This window comes from Phocoena phocoena, chromosome 19, assembly GCF_963924675.1.
Source record: "Phocoena phocoena chromosome 19, mPhoPho1.1, whole genome shotgun sequence".
Taxonomy (NCBI): domain Eukaryota; kingdom Metazoa; phylum Chordata; class Mammalia; order Artiodactyla; family Phocoenidae; genus Phocoena; species Phocoena phocoena.
The window spans coordinates 18,712,446-18,733,066 of NC_089237.1; the positions used below are offsets into that span (position 1 = coordinate 18,712,446).

The 20,621-nt window shown below is 41.0% G+C and overlaps 1 protein-coding gene across 1 annotated transcript in view; it reads left to right on the top strand.

Moving 5' to 3' along the window:
• The first annotated feature begins 1,006 nt into the window (after positions 1–1,006).
• BRCA1 (BRCA1 DNA repair associated) overlaps positions 1,007–20,621 on the top strand; it is a 72,204-nt gene continuing 52,589 nt past the window's right edge. The window contains exons 1-5 of the mRNA XM_065897971.1: positions 1,007–1,086; positions 8,922–8,975; positions 17,298–17,375; positions 18,332–18,420; positions 19,444–19,583. Coding sequence (XP_065754043.1) covers positions 1,007–1,086; positions 8,922–8,975; positions 17,298–17,375; positions 18,332–18,420; positions 19,444–19,583 — 441 coding nt within the window. The remainder of the gene's footprint in view (positions 1,087–8,921; positions 8,976–17,297; positions 17,376–18,331; positions 18,421–19,443; positions 19,584–20,621) is intronic.

Below are 20,621 nucleotides of genomic sequence, written 5' to 3' on the forward strand. Positions count from 1 at the left end.
GAACTGGGCCTCTGGGCCGGGGAACCACAGACGCTTTGCTCTGGATAAAGGTGAGAGAACCCTGGGGAAGGGAGAGGGGCCCACAGGGTGCTCCGGGGGACAGGCAGTAAACAGGTGTGGAGACAGCAGGGGAGAGGTGACTCCTGAAGGCGAGCAAGATGGGTGTTATCTGCCAAGGGGCGGGCGGAAGATGGAACCTGAGAAGCCTAAGACGTTGAGTCTGGGGAAATCGTGGGGAGGGGGGTAATTTGTGGGTCACGGGGTCGGGGGGAGGCGCTGAAGATAAGGGAGGGGGCAGGGTGTCTCCGAGGGGGAGTCCTGATGGTGGAAACTGGAATGGGTCTTGAGGGGGACATCATGGTATACAAAGATGGGCTGGTATATGTGAGATGGAGACCCAGAGGGAAAGCGGGGTGCAGGAATGTGTCTGGGAAGAGGAGGAAACAGAATTTTGTGGGAGGAAGAGCCGTTAAGAACTGGATTTATATGCGTTTCTGAGAAGGGACAAGAAGGAAGTAGAGGGGCGAGCCTCCCTTGGCACAACGCTGCTGGCATGGATGTGCCTGAGGAGGATCCTGAGATGAGTGCAGGCCAGTGGGAAACACTGGGGAAGGACAGGGGTGGGGAGCATTGGTTGGTGTTGATTTTGATTTTAAGGGAGAAATAGAAAACAGCCGGGATGATTGGCGAATTAGGTGGCTACCACCACTCACCCAGTCAGTCACCCCACTGTGGCTTTCCCGTTCTTGGAGAAAGGAAAAGACCAAAAGGAAGTGATTGGAGGCTAGATGTGAAAAAATAGAGAATTTAAATGGTCTTAATTACCAAAAAACTGATAGAATTTTTTTAAAATAAGGTTTTTGGCATTAGTTCTATGGTTGATCTGATACTAAAGCATTCCAATTTTAAATGGCACTTAATGAAATCAAGCTTTTAAACCTTTTAACGTGATTTATTTACATATATATTTAAGTTCATGTGTTAAAGTTCATGGGAACAGGAAGAAATGGATTTTTCTGCGAATCACGTTGAAGAAGTACAAAATGTCCTTAATGCTATGCAGAAAATCTTAGAGTGTCCAATCTGGTAAGTCAAGAGTTTATTAATTTGAGATTCTTCCTTATATCCGATGCGAATGAATAGAATTGACCTTAGATAGAAAGGAGAAAAAATTATAATGTTTATTAAGGTTAAGCTATTAAAGTTGCTGCTTTTCTTAACTGAAGAGCTTTAGGAATATAAGAAATTACTCCTTTTTCTCCACTCTAACCTTCCCTCTGTGTCACCTCAACACACACAGTCCCCTGTCTTGAATGTCCACAGACTGTCTTGATTGGCTCTACATTGGGGCAAGGCTCTGGTTGGGCTTAAGTGGCATTTGGGCATTTCTTCCATCTCTACAACCAACTTGATCACTTGGAATGGACATAGTTAATAATGGCAAAATAAAATCACAAATGCTTGGTGTCAGTGAGTGGGTAGGTCTTGAGAGAACCTTTGGTTGAAACTAGCCCTGTACTATATTTAAATAAGAATACTGTGAGTCCTCAAAGCCTTTAGCAAGTTTCTTTGACCCCCCACCCCCCAGATTTATTCATTTATTTAAAAATTTTTATTTTTTATACAATTTTTAAACGCTACTCTCCATTTACAGTTATTATAAAATATTGGCTGTATTCCTCATGTTGTATAATACATCCTTGTAGCCTATCTTACACCTAATAGTTTGTACCTCTCACCCCCAACCCCTATACTGCCCCTCGCCCGTCTTAGACTTTTTGAATGAGACTTTGTTTCCTTCATCTACAAAATAAGGACGGGACTAGAATAGTAAAGGTTTTTTTAGATTGAGGTGTAATTTACATACAGTGAAATGCAGAGAGCTTAAGTGTACAAGTCTATGAGTTTGGGCAAGTGTATATATATCTGAGTAACCCAGTCAAGATATAGAACATTTCCGGGCTTCCCTGGTGGCACAGTGGTTAAGAATCTGCCTACCAATGCAAGGGACACAGGTTCGAGCCCTGGCCGAGGAAGATCCCACAAGCCGCAGACAACTAAGCCCATGCGCTACAACTACTGAGCCTGAGCTCTAGAGCCCCCAAGCCACAACCACTGAGCCCACGTGCCACAACTACTGAGTCCATGAGCCTAGAGCCTGTGCTCTGCAACAAGAGAAGCCACCGCAATGAGAAGCCCATGCACCGCAACAAAGAATAACCCTCGCTCGCTGCAACTAGAGAAAGCCTGCGCACAGCAACGAAGACCCAACACAGCCATAAATGAATGAATGAATGAATGATATAGAACGTTTCCATCACCCCAGAAAGTTACCTTGTGTGGATGCAGGAGCTCTTAACTTGCTGACCCTCCATGACCCTTGGAGGCCTATAGATAGAACTGTATTCTTATATAATTAGTTTCTTATGTAATTTTATATTTTGTATTTTATATATTTAAAAGCATTGCTCTAAGAAAGGGGTTCATGAGCTTTAACAACTGCCAAAGGGGGTCCATGGTACAACAAAGGTTATGAACCCCAGGTAGTCACTAGCTGACCTCAATGGTATCTCTTAAATCTATAAAATAAATTAAAAACCATACCTCAGAATTTCTTGGTAAAAAGCCAGAAAAGCAATTGAGGAGGATTACTGACTACCCTCTTCCTTCTGTTCTCTTAATTCTGGTCATTCTGGCCTCTTTGCTGCTCTTCAGACATGCGACATATTCTCCTGCCTCTGAGCTTTTATGCTTGCTACACCCTCTGCCTGCAGCATTCTTCCCCTGGTAATTGCATGGCTCACAAATCTTGATTGAAATACCATCTTTCAAAGAGGCAGACAATCCCAATTTAAAATTGTAACACTCCAACCCTCAACACATCCCTTATCCCCCTATGTTTCCATAATGCTTATTTTTTACATAACTTAAAACTATCTGACATTCTGTATAATTCATTTATCCTTTTTCTCAACCCCCACAGAATATAAACTCCCAAGGGCAGAGGTTTTTATTTGTTTTATTTACTTTATATCTTCAGTAGTTAGAACAGTATCTGGGACATAGTAGCCACTCAGTAAACATTTGTTGAAGGTATTAAGTAATAAACTAAATTGGTTCTTTGATAATTTAGTGGTTTTTAACATGGTGATAGTGGTGGGTATTATTCAAAAAGTAAACTGAAAAGTTTTACCTTTGCTTTGTGCTTCATGAAAGTTGTTTTTCATACTTGGAGTCAAATAAGATTTTTAAAAATGCAAGTTGTGTTTTCAGAGAGAAACAAGATTTATAAGTAACCTACCTTCTGCTCCCCTGCCTTTCAACATTTCAGCTAAACAAGAACCAAAGCTAAATGAGCTTTACAGCCTAATTTATGAAACATCAGAGCCAGGCAAGCAGGAAATGACAATTGGAAAAAAATTGCTTTTGAAAAAGCATAAAACTTACTCATGATGATTACAAAGAGTGATCAAAAAGTCCTTAATAGTATGGCATTTGGGTCCATTTATTTTACATTTCCATGGGACTCAGTCATAATAATGTAATGTTCTTTCTCATTCTGGCAAAGTAAACTATCAAATAAAAAAACTCAGATACAGGGGATTCCCTGGTGGCACAGTGGTTGAGAGTCTGCCTGCCGATGCGGGGGACATGGGTTTGTGCCCCGGTCCGGGAGGATCCCACATGCCGCGGAGTGGCTGGGCCCGTGAGCCATGGCTGCTGAGCCTGCGCGTCCGGAGCTTGTGCTCCGCAATGGGAGAGGCCACGACAGCGAGAGGCCTGCGTACCGCAAAAAAAAAACAAAAAACAAAAAAAACCCCTCAGATACATAAAAATTAAAGATGTGAGAATGAAAGTTAATGTTAAATTTTTATTTTCAGTCAACTACTGTGTATTTTCCAGCTCCATATTTATTTATTTTTTCAATGTTTTTTTTTTCTTTTGGCTGTGTTGGGTCTTGGTTGCTGTGCGCAGGCTTTCTCTAGTTGTGGTGAGCGGGGGCTGCTCTTCCTTGCGGTGCACGGGCTTATCATTGCAGTGGCTTCTCTTGTTGTGGAGCACAGGCCCTAGAGCATGCAGGCTTCAGTAGTTGTGGCATGTGGGCTCCATAGTTGTGGCTCTCGGGATCTAGAGCACAGGCTTAGTAGTTGTGATGCACGGGCTTAGTTGCTCCACAGCATGTGGGATCCTCCCGGACCAGGGATCAATCCCATGTCCCCTGAACTGGCGGGCGGATTCTCAACCACTGTGCCATCAAGGAAGTCCTCAATCTGTTTTCTATTAGAAATAGACCTGGTTTTAAAACTAAAACTGTTCTGAAACTCATACCTAGTTCACTTTTTTTTTTTTTAACATTGCCTAGAACAGTACAATTTGCAGTTAATGTCTTAAATGATTCCTGACTGTGAATGGAAACAGTGTTATTTATGGTAACTATAGGGTAGGTTTCCAGCTTCTTTGAGGTCTCAAGCTAAAATTCCTTCTCCTGGCCCCTGAGTCATTATTGGCATTTATTTCTGATAACTGGTAGTTCATTCTAACTCTTTTCACATGAATATACAAATTCTTTGACTTTCGGGGCTTCCCTGGTGGCATAGTGGTTGGGAGTCCGCCTGCCGATGCAGGGGACACGGGTTCGTGCCCCGGTCCGGGAGGATCCCACATGCCGCGGAGCAGCTGGGCCCGTGAGCCATGGCCGCTGAGCCTGCGCGTCCAGAGCCTGTGCTCCGCGGCAGGAGAGGCCACAGCAGTGAGAGGCCCTCGTACTGCAAAAAAAAAAAAAAAAAATTCTTTGACTTTCGAAGCGTTTGCTAAAATGTGTATCCCAGTGGGTGGTGGTTGTTTTTTGAACCTAACCTAGCTTCTTTCTCCAATCACTTACCATGTTGGAAGCTCTAAATATAAATACGCAGTAGACCTAAAATATTTCCTGGTTTCAAAAGTTTAAAATATTTGAGTCACTTTTATTTTATTTTTATTTATTTATTTTAAATATAAATTTATTATTTATTTATTTTTGGCTGAGTTGGGTCTTTGTTGCTGCGCGCGGGCTTTCTCTAACTGCGGCAAGTGTGGGCTACTCTTCATTGCGGTGAGCGGGCTTCTCATTGCGGTCGCTTCTCTTGTTGCGGAGCACAGGCTCTAGGCGCACAGGCTTTAGTAGTTGTGGCACGCAGACTTCAGTAGTTGTGGTTTGTGGGCTCTAGAGCACAAGCTCAGTAGTTGTGGCGCACGGGCCTAGTTGCTCTGTAGCATGTGGGATCTTCCCGGACCAGGGCTCGAACCCATGTCCCCTGCATTGGCAGGTGGATTCTTAACCACTACGCCACCAGGGAAGTCCCTGAATCACTTTTATAGTAAACATTTACTTTCATCAGGACCTAGAAGAGAACATTTTAATTTTTTTCTTTTCATTCCCATTCTCTCTTCAAGCTTTTCCTTCAACAGTAATTACTTTTTTATGTATTGGAGTTTTCATCTGTTCAAAGTTTGTGTTTACAGTATGTTTGTATAGCTTGGTTTTTAATTACTATACTGAAATATAATTATCTCAGAATTGAGTCAGTGGTGAGAATGAAAGCCATCTGGTATCATAGCTAAATCCAACTTCTCTTTTACTGAGAATTTCTTTTGCTGTCTAGCCTATCTGAGGAATAGTGATTTACTAACAAGTCAGAGTTTTCTTTGTTTTTCTTTTTAAAATCACTTTCAGTCCCAATAATAATACTAACATTGGTACAAGTCATCTCAGGTTGTAAACATTTTCCCAAGTAGCATTTAATTTTATTCTCAGAATAACCTCAAGAGACTGGTAGAGTGGGTGACCGAGAAGGAAACTGAGGTTCAGGTAGAGTGGTTGACCTGAGATCACTCTGCTAACAAAGAGAACTGTAGTAGAAACCCAGTCTTCTGACTTACCCTGGTATTTTTCTTTTCATTGCCCTGTGCTGCGTCAGAAACCCCATGATTGCAAGAGTTGTGTTACCAAACCTTTCATAAGGAGGCTATTGTCCCCCAGCTTTTCTTGTGATCCTTTTCTAAAGAGTTAAACATTTAATGAACCACATTCCTACCACATACACAGATTACCTGTTCTTTGATGTCTTGCCTGAACTTTACCAAGAATCAGTTTCTGGAATTCTCATTCAGAATAAACACTGAAGACTTAAAATAGCCTGTAGGTTCCTGCGTGCTCAGGCTCCCACCTACCTCTCTGACCTCTTCTACTCGTACCTCCCCCTTGATTATTCATCCTAGACCTTGGCCTACTCGGTGTCCTTCAAAAACCCTGGACATGGTCCTGCTCAGAGTCTGTCTTTTCTGCTCCCTCTGCTGGAATGTTCTTCCCCCAACTGTTGCACAGCTTGTTTCCTCACATTGCTCAGCTGTCTGCCAGTGTCACCTTCTCAGTGAGGCCTTTCCTGACTACCCTGTATATACCCTTCTCCCCACACACTGCACTTCCTGTCCCCTTACCCTGCTTTATTTTTCTTTTTATCATTTATTCCCATATATGTTTGTTTCTCAATCAACTGCCTACCACAACTAGAATGTAAATTCTGTGAGGGCAGGCTTTATTTTGTTTGCTGCTGTATTTGCATCTCCAAGAGCAGTGCTTGCACATAGTAGATGCACAATAAATACTTGTTATATTAGTAAATGAATTAATCTCAGGAGGGCCTTGAGATTTTGTGGTTAGATGGGTAGAGATGAGAATTTGAGTGATTTATTTTCTTTTCTGGAGATTTTAATATTTTTCTAAGTTTATTATTTTCTAAATTTTCTTCAGTGAGTACTTATTACACTGTTCTTACAAAGTAATCACAAACCAAACATCACGTACCTCCTGAAGTGATGTAATAAAAGTACACAGAACCATCTGTAAAGTGTTCTTGCCAAAAAATTGAACCCAATTTTGACTCTGCCTGTAGGTCTAGTTTACAGGAAATAGAGGTTAGAGGGACAAGTTAAACCACATCATAGGGTTATAATCAGCAAAATCTAGAATGTGGGAAATTCTGGAGGTCAAATGACCTAGTTTTTTAAATGATGAGGTAAAAAAAGAGGAGAAATCTGTAAAAGAGACTTGAGATATATCAACCAAATGCAATGTGTGGATCTTATTTGGATCCTGATTTAAATGAATTTATTAAATTTTTATGAGACAGTGAGGGAAATTGGAACATTAGTTGTATATTAGATGATACTAGGGAAATTATTATTATTATTTATTATTATAATTATTTTTTTGCGGTACGCGGGCCTCTCACTGTTGTGGCCTCTCCCGTTGCGGAGCACAGACACCGGACGCACAGGCTCAGCGGCCGTGGCTCACAGGCCAGGCTGCTACGCAGCATGTGGGATCTTCCCGGACCGGGGCACGAATTCGTGTCCCCTGCATCGGCAGGCGGACTCTCAACCACTGCGCCACCAGGGAAGCCCTAGGGAAATTATTTTTTAGGAGTAATAATGGTTTCATGGTTAAACTAAAAAAGTCTTTATCTTTGAAAGATATATTCTGCAATATTTATAGATGAAACGCTATGACATCTGGGATTTTAAAAAATATTTATTTTATTTATTTTGGCTGCGTCGGGGCTTAGTTGCGGCACGTGGGATCTTCGTTGTGGCATGCGGGACCTTTTTAGTTGCGGCATGCAGGTTCTTAGTCGCGGCATGCATGTGGGATCTAGTTCCCCCACCAGGGAATGAACGTGGGCCCCCTGCATTGGGAGTGTGGAGTCTTACTCCCGGGACCACCAGGGAAATCCCCTGGGATTTATTTATTTATTTTTTATTTATTTTTGGCAGTGTTGGGTCGTCGTTTCTGTGCGAGGGCTTTCTCTAGTTGCGGTGAGCGGGGTCCACTCTTCATCGCGGTGCGCGGGCCTTTCACTGTCTCGGCCTCTCTTGTTGCAGAGCACAGGCTCCAGACGCGCAGGCTCAGTAGTTGTGGCTCACGGGCCCAGTTGCTCCGCGGCATGTGGGATCTTCCCAGACCAGGGCTCGAACCCGTGTTCCCTGCATTGGCAGGCAGGTTCTCAACCACTAGCGCCACCAGGGAAGCCCCCTGGGATTTATTTTAAAATAATCTTGGCTTTGAGTAGATTTTGGTATGGATGAAATAAATTGGCTGTGAGCTGATAATTGCTGAAATTGGGTTATGGTACGTGGAGTTCATTTTACTGTTTTATTTGTGTAAATGCTTTAAGCCTTCCATATTAAGAAATAAAAAGTAGGGGCTTCCCTGGTGGCGCAGTGGTTGAGAGTCTGCCTGCCGATGCAGGGGACACGGGTTCGTGCCCCGGTCCGGGAAGATCCCACATGCCGCGGAGCGGCTGGGCCCGTGAGCCATGGCCGCTGAGCCTGCGCGTCCGGAGCCTGTGCTCCACAACGAGAGAGGCCACAACAGTGAGAGGCCTGCGTACCGCAAAAAAAAAAAAAAAAAAAAAGAAAGAGAAAATAAAAAGGCAATCACATGCCAAAAAAGTGCTATGAGGGAATTCAAAAGAAGTACAAGAAGTTTTTCTCTTTGTGGAGCTTAAAGTTTAGTTAACATATAGGATGTGCACCCACAATGATAGCTCAAAAAAGGTATCAGTGAAAATTAATATGAAATAATATCAGCTGATTTTTTTAATGCTAAAGATAACATAGAATATAGAAAAGAATGATATATTCTGTTTTGATGTCTGAAAGCTCATTGAGGGTAAGGATCATATTCTCTGCTGTATTTTTGGTTCCTAGTAAAGCAGACATTTAATAAATATTTATTGAATGAACTTAAAGCCTTACTTTGACTCAGTTATAGCAGCTTAAAGTTGAACTTCTTTACTAAGAATTCATTTATTCATTTACTTTTAAATGAGTTATTGAACCTCATTTCTTTTATTTTCTTTTTTTTTCCCCTACCCTTCTAGTCTGGAGTTGATCAAAGAGCCTGTTTCCACAAAGTGTGATCACATATTTTGCAAGTAAGTTTGAATGTTTTATGTGGCTCCATTATTAGCTTTTGTGCTTATCCTTCATAACACAGGAAACACCTAGCTTTATTAAAGCTTTAGCTTCTTCAATTATTTGAAAAAGAGTCGTAAGTTTTTGTAGCCATACTTTGTGGTAAAATATTGGCATATTTATCTAGTGGGATATGAAATCACTTTGAACAGCTGTTTGTTTTTTGTGTCCATGGGTGAAAGCAGATTGCAAGCAGTTGCGAAATAAGCAAATTGTGTTTCAACTGTCCCAGTTTCTCCTTTCTGTTCATTTCTGCATGTCCTTCTGCTCTCTGCCCTCTAAGGTTCAGTGTTTACCTGCTTCATAATCCTTGTGAAAATAGGAAAGGACCTGATATCAGTTTATATTTAGGCTGAAATTCATTCATACCAATGATTCAAGTTATATTTACATTTTTAAGGATTTTGCCCTTTGAAATGGATATGTTTCTTGATGGAAGAATTTCAGAAAAAGTTTGGTAGATAATTTTGTGGAACAGGGGGTTTTCTCCTTTCCTTGATGTTAAGCTATGATTGAGGCTTGCCCTGAATGCCAACTTATTTCTTTTTAAGCATTTTTTTCTTTTTTAATTGAAAAGGCAAGCCATGTCAATGGTAATGAGTTTACTAGCATATATGATGCAAAATATTTTTCCCTCCTACCTCAAACCCCTGCCTCTCCCTTCCCTCCCCAGAAAAAAACCACAGTTATCAATTTCTTATGTATCCTCTAAGGAATTTTTAGATTCAAGAGTTTGTAACTTGGGATTCATGAATGGTTTTCATGAATTTCCTAGAATTATATTGAATTTTAAGTTCAATTGTTTTAAAAACTATGGGCCTGTGCAGTTTTCTGGGAAGACAGTTCATAATTTTCATCAGCTTGGAACGTTTCTGTAACCTAAAAAACATGAAAAGCTTCTGCATTAAGGATAATGAGGGCTGGCTGAAGCTGGAGGAAACCTGTTCCCTTTGGAGGGATATCCTTTGAGCGCAAGTCTGTCAGCTGGCCAGCCCCTTCCTTCCTCTGAATTTTACCTTTTTGCTATTTATCTGTCCCAACAAGGATCCAGAGCCCATTTCCACTGTCTCTCACCCCTTTTCCAGGTCACCCCACTGGCCTAGCTCTGTTCCCAGTTTCCTTCTCATTCTTCAGGCCCTTCTTCCTGGTCAGGTGTCACGGCAGCACGGCTTTATCTCTCCTTCAAGAATTTTTAGTTTTGTGGCCTCTAGAGGGAAGCTTCTCAAACTGTCTGTGGTATAGGGCCATTTTCTTTGTAGATCAATACCTTTATAAAACAAAATTTTAAAGTCCCACTATTTAAAAGGTTACAGATAGCTGAAGACTAACCTTTTAAATGCTGGGACTTTCACTGTTTCTTGACAAGAATCTTTCTGAAATGTACTATATGCCTTCCTGTCACCTTGAATAATGAATATATGGTATTATAGTGTGTAAAGAAGAGATTAAATTATGAACATTCATTACTTTGAGAGCTTGTGGAAGAAGGCAGTTTTACAGGCAGAGGAAATAATATGAGCAAAGGTTTGAAGAGAAGAAAGAATATGTTCAGGAAAAAGAAACTAACTTTTCATATATAGAGAGAAGTTGTATTACAGAAGGAAGGAGCCCTCAGAGGGGAGATGATATTTGCAAGAGAGAAAGATTCAAGAGGAGGCAGAGGGATTGGAACTAGAAAATGGATGCTAGAAAGAGAAATTGTTGTTCAGTGAAGTTGGAGGTAAAGACATCTGTTGAGTTGGCAACTGGAGGAGAGTGAAAAAGGCTTGCAATTCCTAACATGGAGGATAGGAAAAGCAGAATAGCCAGCCATATATATATTTTTTTTTTTTTTTTTTTGCGGTACGCGGGCCTCTCACTGTTGTGGCCTCTCCTGTTGGCGGAGCACAGGCTCCGGACGCGCAGGCTCAGTGGCCATGGCTCACGGACCCAGCCGCTCCACGGCATGTGGGATCCTCCCGGACCGGGGCACGAACCCGTGTCCCCCGCATCGGCAGGCGGACTCTCAACCACTGCGCCACCAGGGAAGCCCTAGCCAGCCATATTTTAAGTGATAAGTTAGAATTAAAAGTTTAGTATAATGCCTGTGTGATAGATCAACTTTTTCATGAAATATCTTCTGTAATACCTTTATAGTCTGAATAACACCTTGATCTATATGATAAGAAAGTTCAGAAAAATACCCCCAAGCATTAATTGTATTTTCTCAAGGTGGACTCTAATTGCTAACAATAACGCAGCTTTATTGACTGGAGTAAGCCTGTAGTTCTGAAATCTTTCATGAGATATACAAAAAGTACAATGGTACCAGTTTAGAAAATATTACTTAGGCCATTCATGCATTAGCTTGCAGTTTCCAAACAACAGATGAAATGTGTAATACTTTTTGAAAGATCTAGACCACATTGTCCAAAGAGATATAATCTGAGCCATATAAATCTAACTTAAATTTTCTAGTAGCCACATTACCAAAAGGTTTTTTTTAAAGGTGAAATTAATATAGTTATATATTTTTAACCCAATTATGGCTAAAATTTTATCACTTCAAAATATAATATAAAAATATTAATGAGATATTTGACATTCTTTTTTTGTAGTAAGTCTCTGAAAGCTTGTGTTTTTCCATTTTAGCTCGGACTAGCCATATTTCAAGTGCTCAATAGCCACATGTGGCAGCTGTATTGGACAACACAGCTCTAGAAACTAACTACTCAAAGTGGGACTCATGGGTCTGTAGCAACCACATCACATGGAAACTTCCTAGAATCTCAGCCCTACCCCAAACCTGCTGAATCAGAATCTGCATTTTAACAGGATCCCCAGGAGATTCTTATGCACATTGAAGTTTGAGAAGCAGTGCTCTGCAACGATAACCTTTCTATACACTTACATGGAGGATACTAAGAGGGAATAGACCAAGGAAGACTGAGGTTTAAAGACCAGATAGACCAAATAAGGCAAGTCTTGGGGTCATTTAACTGAGGAGATCCAGATAAGTGGTGAATCAGTGTTGGGGACGTTTCACGGCTGGATACGTTAGATCATGACACCAGGGAATTCTGTAATCTAGTAGTAGGTCGGTATGTCAGAGGTCCAGAAATAGGCAAGAGATGGATAATCTAGCAAATAGATTGAACATAGTCTCTCAGGAGTCTAGCAGCAGAAATGAGAAGTTCAGGGTGGTAGTTATAAGGGAAGAAAAGTAGCAGGGACCCAGCCATAGGAGGCTGAGGGTTAGTGGTAAGATTCTCATCCCTAGGAGACAAGAGCCTTGACTCAGGGGACTGGGATACTGGGCAGGGAAACTAGGCAGAATCTCCCAGATGAAGAGCTCAAGATAGCTTCTTGGTCGGGGAGGGATAAATTGGAAGATTGGGCTTGACATATACACACTACTGTATATAAAATAGATAACTAATAAGGACCTACTGTATAGCACAGGGAACTCTACTCAATACTCTGTAATGGCCTATATGGGAAAAGAATCTAAAAAAGAGTGGATATATGTATATGTATAACTGATTCACTTTACTTTACACCTGAAACTAACACAACACTGTAAATCAACTCTACTCCAATAAAAATTTAAAAAAAGAAAAAAAGATAGCTTCTTAATTGTTGGAACTAAAGTACAAACCAGAGGTTTGATTAAAAAAACAGAGCCTTGGGGCTTCCCTGGTGGCACAGTGGTTGAGAGTCCGCCTGCCGATGCGGGGGACACGGGTTCGTGCCCCGGTCCGGGAAGATCCCACATGCCGCGGAGCGGCTGGGCCCGTGAGCCATGGCCGCTGAGCCTGTACGTCCGGAGTCTGTGCTCTGCAACGGGAGAGGCCACAATAGCGAGAGGCCCGCATACCGCAAAAAAAAAAAAAAAAAAAAAAAACAGAGCCTTAGGACTTCCCTGGTGGCGCAGCGGTTAAGAATCGGCCTGCCAATGCAGGGCACACGGGTTTGAGCCCTGGTCTGGGAAGATCACACATGCCATGGAGCAACTAAGCCCATGTGCCACGACTACTGAGCCCATGTGCCACAATTACTGAAGCCTACACGCCTAGAGCCCATGCTCCGCAACAAGAGAAGCCACTACAATGAGAAGCCCATGCACTGCAATGAAGAGTAGCCCCTGCTTGCCACAACTAGAGAAAGCCTGCGCACAGCAACAAAGACCCAACACAGCCAAAAATAAATAAAATTTAAAAGAAAAGAAAACAAAACCTTATTTATACAAACTGACAAGGTTTGGTGGGACCAGCAACATAAGTGGATGCTGAGATGCTAAGCTGTGGAGCTCTCAGGGTCTTTATTTCCTTTAACAAGATACCGTATTTGTCTATTATCTTAGCTCTGTTGATAGTAAGCCAGGGCACCCAGTATAACTGAAGGTAGCCAAAAGTCAGCTTGCCTTTATTTTGCCTATAGTTAGAACTATTAATTCATTGCTTCCTGCCAGGATAGACTTGGACAAGCAACTCAAAATTAGATGAGTTTCCATAACTTGTTAAACTGTGCAGGGTGTAGATGTGCTCAAAAATGAGTACTCTGAAAAGTCCCCCAAGATTGTTTGTGGCACTGTGATTTTACTATTCTCCATCAGCGTTTTCTTAAAAAGCTGAAGCTGCCCTTTAGAAAGCATACTGCATTTTCTTTAAAAATGTATTGCCTTTCCTTAACCATTGGGCTTTAGAAACCCAAGAATCCCAAAACTTTTCTTAGACCTTTTCACTAAGAACCTTATGTAGAACTTGTATATGTGTTTTCATTTAATTAGTGCATCACATAGATTACCCAGGGCTCTAAAACAGAGTTTAATAAATTCTTCTGAGCCCTGAAAAACATGCCACTGTTCTGTTGATCTGTCAATATTTTCCTTAGCTCAGTCTTTTCAAGTCATGTACAAGTTCATTTTCTCTTTTGAGTTTAGTTAATAGCCTTTATGAGTCTGTTCTTTTTCTACCATAAAGAAAGATTGGAACTCATAATATCTTGGTTGATTTCTACGTATCTGGTTCTCCTGTGTTACTTATGTAATTATTGTACAGGCTGAAACATCTATAGCTTGGCATCACGCAATATCTTAGCTGCTGTATTCTGCAGTACTATGTTCAGGGAATTACCTCCCTACCTCTACTCTGAATTGTTGAATTGTACCATTTGCCAGTGTGATGCATTGATGCCTCCTAGAGCCATTATGGTAGAGTGCAGGCAGTATTTGCATCTTCTCAAGGAGTGGTAGCCTCTATTTTGTGGCTCTTTATGGACTTTATGGGACTTCTCTGGGTCCAGTGGTTAGGACTCTGTGCTCCCAATGCAGGGGGCCCAGGTTCGATCCCTGGTCGGGGAACTAGATCCCGCATGCCTCCCGCATGCCGCAACTAAAGATACCACATGCCGCAACAGAGGTCCCGCACATGGCAATGAAGATCCCCCATGCCACAACTAAGACCCAGCACCGCCAAATAAATAAATAAATGTTTAAATGGGCTTTATATACAGAGCAGGTAGCTTTTTGATACCCCTGTCCCCTAAACTATAGAATTGTTGTCAAGTGCAATGTGGTAGTTCAAGCAACTATGTAAGTGAAGAAGGACCCCTGGGTCTCCTTGACCAAACCTACCTACAATTACTTTCTCTGGTGGAAAAACCATGGGCTTTGCTACAGTTCAATTCTAGATCCAATATCACCTTTACCAGTTACTTGATTACTTTATGATCTGGGACAAGTCTCTACTGTAAAATGAAGGTAATACTTCAGGGTTGTGTAGACAGAGAGAGCAATGCATGTTAAAGGACCTGGCCAGTAAAAAGTGCTCTCTAACTGTCTGCTGGCTCACCATTCCCACTGCCTTTTCAGCTCCCTAAATCTTCTTTCCTGGCTCTCTTCAATGTCGGTATCTTCTCTACTCCCTTCCCCAGTCAACTCCCTTGCCATAATATTATGTCCTTTATAATAGCAGGGATTTTGTTTTTCTTTTCCACTGAATTTCTTGCATCTAGAACAATATTGGACATATAGTAAATATTGGTTGTATCAGTGTGAATCACTGCTTTTAATAATCATCACCACAGCTATTTCTGCTCTCTTCCCTTTTTTCCATTCTACCTCTCTTTTGAGTCTTCTTTTGTCTTCTTCCTAAGGGAACGTTGATTTTTATGGACACCACCAGCCAATGGGAGCAGTATTTTCCTTTCTTAAGGAAGCTGACTCAGGACTTCCCTGGTGGTTCAGTGGGTAAAACTCCGTGCTTCCAATGCAAGGGGCCCGGATTCGATCCCTGGTTGAGGAACTAGAATCCCTCATGCATTCCAGAACTAAGGGTCCGCATGCCACAACTAAGAGTCAGCATGCTGCAGCTAAGAAGCCCGCATGCTGCAGCTAAGACCCGGCGCAGCCTAAATAAATAAATGTTAAAATATTTATTAAAAAAAGGAAGCAGACTCTGAACATGTTGCATATGATCTTCAAGTCTTCTTAGCCATATTCAGTGTCTGAGACAAACAACAAAATTGTTCTTTATCCAAAGCCATTCTAAAACCCTGAATGAGCCTCCTTCATTCCTTAGATGTCTAGTGAGCAGTGTGGTTATGCCAGATACTCTGTTGGGCATTGTGAATATAAAAAGGAGCATGTTTTCTTCTAGCCTTGAGGGGTTTTGTTTTTTATTTTATTTTATTTTATTTTATTTTATGTATTAATTGCTGCGTTGGGTCTTCGTTGCTGTGCGTGGGCTTTCTCTAGTTGTGGTGAGCGGGGGGGCTACTCTTCGTTGCGGCGCATGGGCTTCTCATTGCGGTGGCTTCTCGTTGCGGAGCATGGGCTCTAGGAGCACGGGCTTCAGTAGTTGTGGCATGTGGGCTCAGTAGTTGTGGCGCATGGGCTTAGTTGCTCTGTGGCATGTGGGATCTTCCTGGACCAGGGCTCAAACCCGTGTCCCCTGTATCAGCAGGCGGATTCTCAACCACTGTGCCACCAGGGAAGTCCTGTGTACAGATTTTATGTGGACTTATGTTTTCATTTCTCCTGGAAAGAAACCTAGGAGTAGAATTGCAGTCTTATGGTAACTTTTTGTTTAACATCTTGAGGAACTGCCAAACAGTTTTCCGAAGTGACTGCGTTGTTTTATATTTCCACCAGCAATGAATGAGGATTTCAGTTGCTCCACGTCTTTGCCAATACTTATTATTATCTGTCTTTTTAATTAGGGCCATCATAGTGGGCATAAAGTGGCATCTCATTGTGGCTTTGATTTCCTTTTTCCTAATGACTAATGATATTGAGCATCTTTTCATGTGCTTATTGACCATTTGTATATCTCCTTTGGAAAATATAGTTCTTCATATCCTTTGCCCATTTTTTAATTGGGTTATTTCTTTTTTATTGAATTTTAAGAGTTCTTCATATATTCTGGATACAAGTCCCTTATCAGATATATGACTAGCAGATATTTTCTCTCATTCTGTGGATTGTCCCTTCACTTTCTTCATAGTATTATTTGTGGCACCAAAGTTTTTAAGTTTGATGTAGTCTAGTGTACCCATTTTTTCTTTGGTTGCTTGTGTTTTTGCCATTTATTTATTTATGAAATCGTTGCTTAACCCATGGTCACAGACATTTATAGTTTTAGTTCTTACATTTAGTTCTGTGATCCATTTTGAGTTAATTTTTCTGTATTGTGTGAGGTAGGAGTCTATCTTCATTTTTTTGCATGTGGATATCTAGCTGTCCCAGCACTATTTGTTGATAAGATTATTCCTTTTCCATTTAATTGTTTTGGTGCTATTGTTGAAAATCAACAATAGCATAGATGTATGTTTGTACTCTCATTCTATTCCATTTATGTATATGTTTATCCTTATGCTAGTATCATGCGGTCTTGATCACTGTAACTTTTGTATTGAGGTGCTGAGTTTTTAAACTAATTATAATCATTTTACTTGAACCACTTACCATTTATGTCTGATTATGCAGCATGAAATAATTATGAGTATATCATTAAATATGCCATATTAACTTTTAATAAGTTTTATTTGATCATAATAGTAAGCCATATGCATGTAAGTTCAGTTTTCATAGATCTTTGCTTATATAGTTTGTTTTCTGATTTTACAGCATCTAAAAACAATTAAAGAAGGCCATTGGTTGTAATTCACCTGCCATTACCTTTAAAATGACTCTTAAGGGCAGTTGTGAGATTATCTTTTCATGGCTATTTGCTTTTTGAATATTCTCTCTGCAAAAAAAAAATGTAACTTGAGTTGTTCTTTTCATTCTTTAAAATTTATAGATTTTGTATGCTGAAACTTCTCAACCAGAAGAAAGGGCCTTCACAGTGTCCTTTGTGTAAGAATGATGTAACCAGAAGGTATATAATTTGGGTAGTTGGGAGGTTGGAAGTGACAACAACAGGGAAAAGTAGAAATTCCTTAATAACATAGCTGGTATTCCTATCAAACCACTCATCAGTAGAAAAATATATAAAAAAGGGTGTTTAGCTGACAGGGTAAATTATTTCTAAAGTCATTTTTCTGAAAATTTTACAGTACATCTGCCTTATACAGGTACTAGCAATTCATTGCCTTTTTCTAATCCTTCTATATGATGCAAGAACTTGCAGTCTTATCTAATATAGGACTGTACCACCCTGCCCCCATTGTCCTGATCCTGCTTTTATTTTTCTTCCTTGCGTATATTTCTACTTATTTACACAAACACATATGCAATGCATTTATATATTGTGTGTCCCTCTGGCCAGGATGTAAGTTCTATTAGGGCACTGGCTTTGTCTCAGTCAACACTGTTTTTCCAATGTTTGACACATAGTAGTCACTCAGATATGTAAATGAATAAGTAAATTATATTGTCCTACAACTGTCCTAAACCAAAATCTCTCTTTGGACATTGTTATCTATCTGTGATTTTGAAATAATGTAGTTATCATTTGGCAGAAATCCCTGAGAGCTAGAAGTGGCACTTTGGGTGGATGGGATTCAGATGTTAAGAATAATAAGTTCTCTCTGCAGTGGATTTATATCTACTGTGGATTCAAAGAACTATTATTTTAGATAATTATAGGCTTTTGGTAAGTTTGAATGGCCAAAAAAAATTATAAAAACAATCAATATGCTATGTGGTTTATTCTGCTGTCAGTGATGTTTTGATTAGTGTAATGTCACTAATAGCTCTGTTCTTTCCATATAGTTTTTTTTTTAACTGTTGCTACTTCTTTTTTTATTTGTTCACATGTCTTTCCTTATTTTAGTGTCCTTAAAAAGTTGGTAATCTATTGCTAAGTGTGTCTTTCAAACAATTTACTTTCAGAAGCCTACAAGAAAGTACAAGATTTAGTCAACTTGTTGAAGAGCTATTGAAGATCATTCATGCTTTTGAGCTTGACACAGGATTGCAGAGTAAGTGTTGCATAACCCCAGGGGCCAATGCTCAAGTGGCCATCTATTAAAATGGAAGTTTGTGGAATTATTTTATTTGAATAGGTGGTAAGACCTTTTGGTCTAGGTTAACTTTAGCCCTTTATCTGTAATCTTTTTTTTTTTTTTTCCTCCGGTTCGTGGGCCTCTCACTACTGTGGCCTCTCCCGTTGCAGAGCACAGGCTCCGGACGTGCAGGCTTAGCAGCCATGGCTCACGGGCCCAGCCGCTCCGCGGCATGTGGGATCTTCCCGGACCGGGGCACGAAGCCGTGTCCCCTGCATCGGCAGGCAGACTCTCAACCACTGCGCCACCAGGGAAGCCCCTGTAATCTATTTTTTAAATCATTCCCACTGGTCTCACACCTTATTTTATCCATCCTAAGATGCACGTTTTTTTATTTGCACATCTCCAAAATTGGGAACAGTGTACCATTAATGGTGTGTCATTGTTTAATTTAGTGTTTTCTTTCTTAGTGGTACAGAAAATGATGGTGCATTTTATATCACTGGTATTTTAGTTTCAGTGAAATATGGTATTAATAGGCAAATTTGTTAGTATTAAGGTAGGAAAAAAAGGAGTAGAAATAACTTTGGTCTATGTGTTCGTTTCCTAGAAGTAGAACTTCTGAAGTTCATTTTTTAAAAAAGTATAGGCAACCTTTAATGCATTGTTTTCTTTGTTTTGTTTTTTTGCGGTACACGGGCCTCTCACTGTTGTGGCCTCTCCCGTTACGGAGCACAGGCTCCGGACGTGCAGGCTCAGCGGCATGGCTCACGGGCCCAGCCGCTCCGTGGCATGTGGGATCCTCCCGGACCGGGGCACGAACCCATGTCCCCTGCATCGGCAGGCGGACTCTCAACCACTGCGCCACCAGGGGAGCCCTAATGCATTGTTTTAATATTGTACAACAAAGAGCATACACAGGCTTTCTCTTGGTTCTTTGCTTACAATTAATACATTTTTTCTAACTACAAAAATAATGTTTTCCTTTGTAATTCACAGTTGCAAACAGTTATAACTTTTCAAAAAAGGAAAATAACTCTCCTGAGCATCTAAAGGAGGAAGTTTCTATCATTCAAAGTATGGGCTACCGAAACCGGGCCAAAAGACTTCAGCAGAGTGAACCTGAAAATCCTACCTTGGTAAGGCCATTTTTGTGTATTCCGATAACATCTCTTATTGAGCACTGTGAGTTGGTGAGTGTGCTAGATGCTTATGGATTTACATAAAAAGTCAGTAAACAAGGGAAGATGGTAAATTAAGTGGCCAAACAAGAGTTAGAGGAGACGAGAGAAGGTCCCCGGTTTTAGTGCTTTGTTCATTCTGATGAACATATTTTTCTCCATATCTGTCTAAGACACAAGGACACTGATGGTCAGCTTGCTAGTTTTTAAAATAACCATCTTATGGCAGTTCTCCAGGGACAAGGAAATATCTTCTGTTTTATTTCCTCTGAAAAGTTGCCTGGAAAAAAAAAAATCGGTTTTTAACATTTGAAAATTGCTTCAAGTTAAAAGTGTAATTGTCAAAGAAAATGCAGAGATTTGCGCTGTTGTTATTCATATGTGGATGAATAATGAAGACCTTAAAAATAATAGTTCTCTGGTTTCCCTGGTGGCGCAGTGGGTATGAGTCTGTCAATGTAGGGGACATGGGTTCAAGCCCTGGTCTGGGAAGATCCCACATGCTGTGGGGCAACTAAGCCAGTGAGCCACAACTACTGAGCCTGCACTCTAGAGCCCGCGAGGCTAGAGCCTGTGCTTCGCAACAGGAGGAGCCACCGCAGTGAGGAGCCAGCGCACCACAGCGAAGAGTGGCCCCCGCTCACTAAAACTAGAGAAAGCCCACGCGCAGCAAAGACCCAATGCAGCCAAAAATAAATAAATAAATTAATTAATTAAAAAAAAAAGTTCTCATAGTACCAGCATTCACTTTTCGGTAGATGTTGAAGGGCTTAAAAAGAAGAAGGAAAGCTTCAACAGAGTAAGGTCCCGTTTCTAAATATTCTCTCCTGTACTGAATATTCTTAGGCTTGCTGGGTTTTCTTTTTTTTTTTTTGCGGTACGCGGGCCTCTCACTGTTGTGGCCTCACCCGTTGCGGAGCACAGGCTCCGGACGCGCAGGCTCAGCAGCCATGTCTTACGGGCCCAGCCACTCCATGGCATGTGGGATCTTCCCGG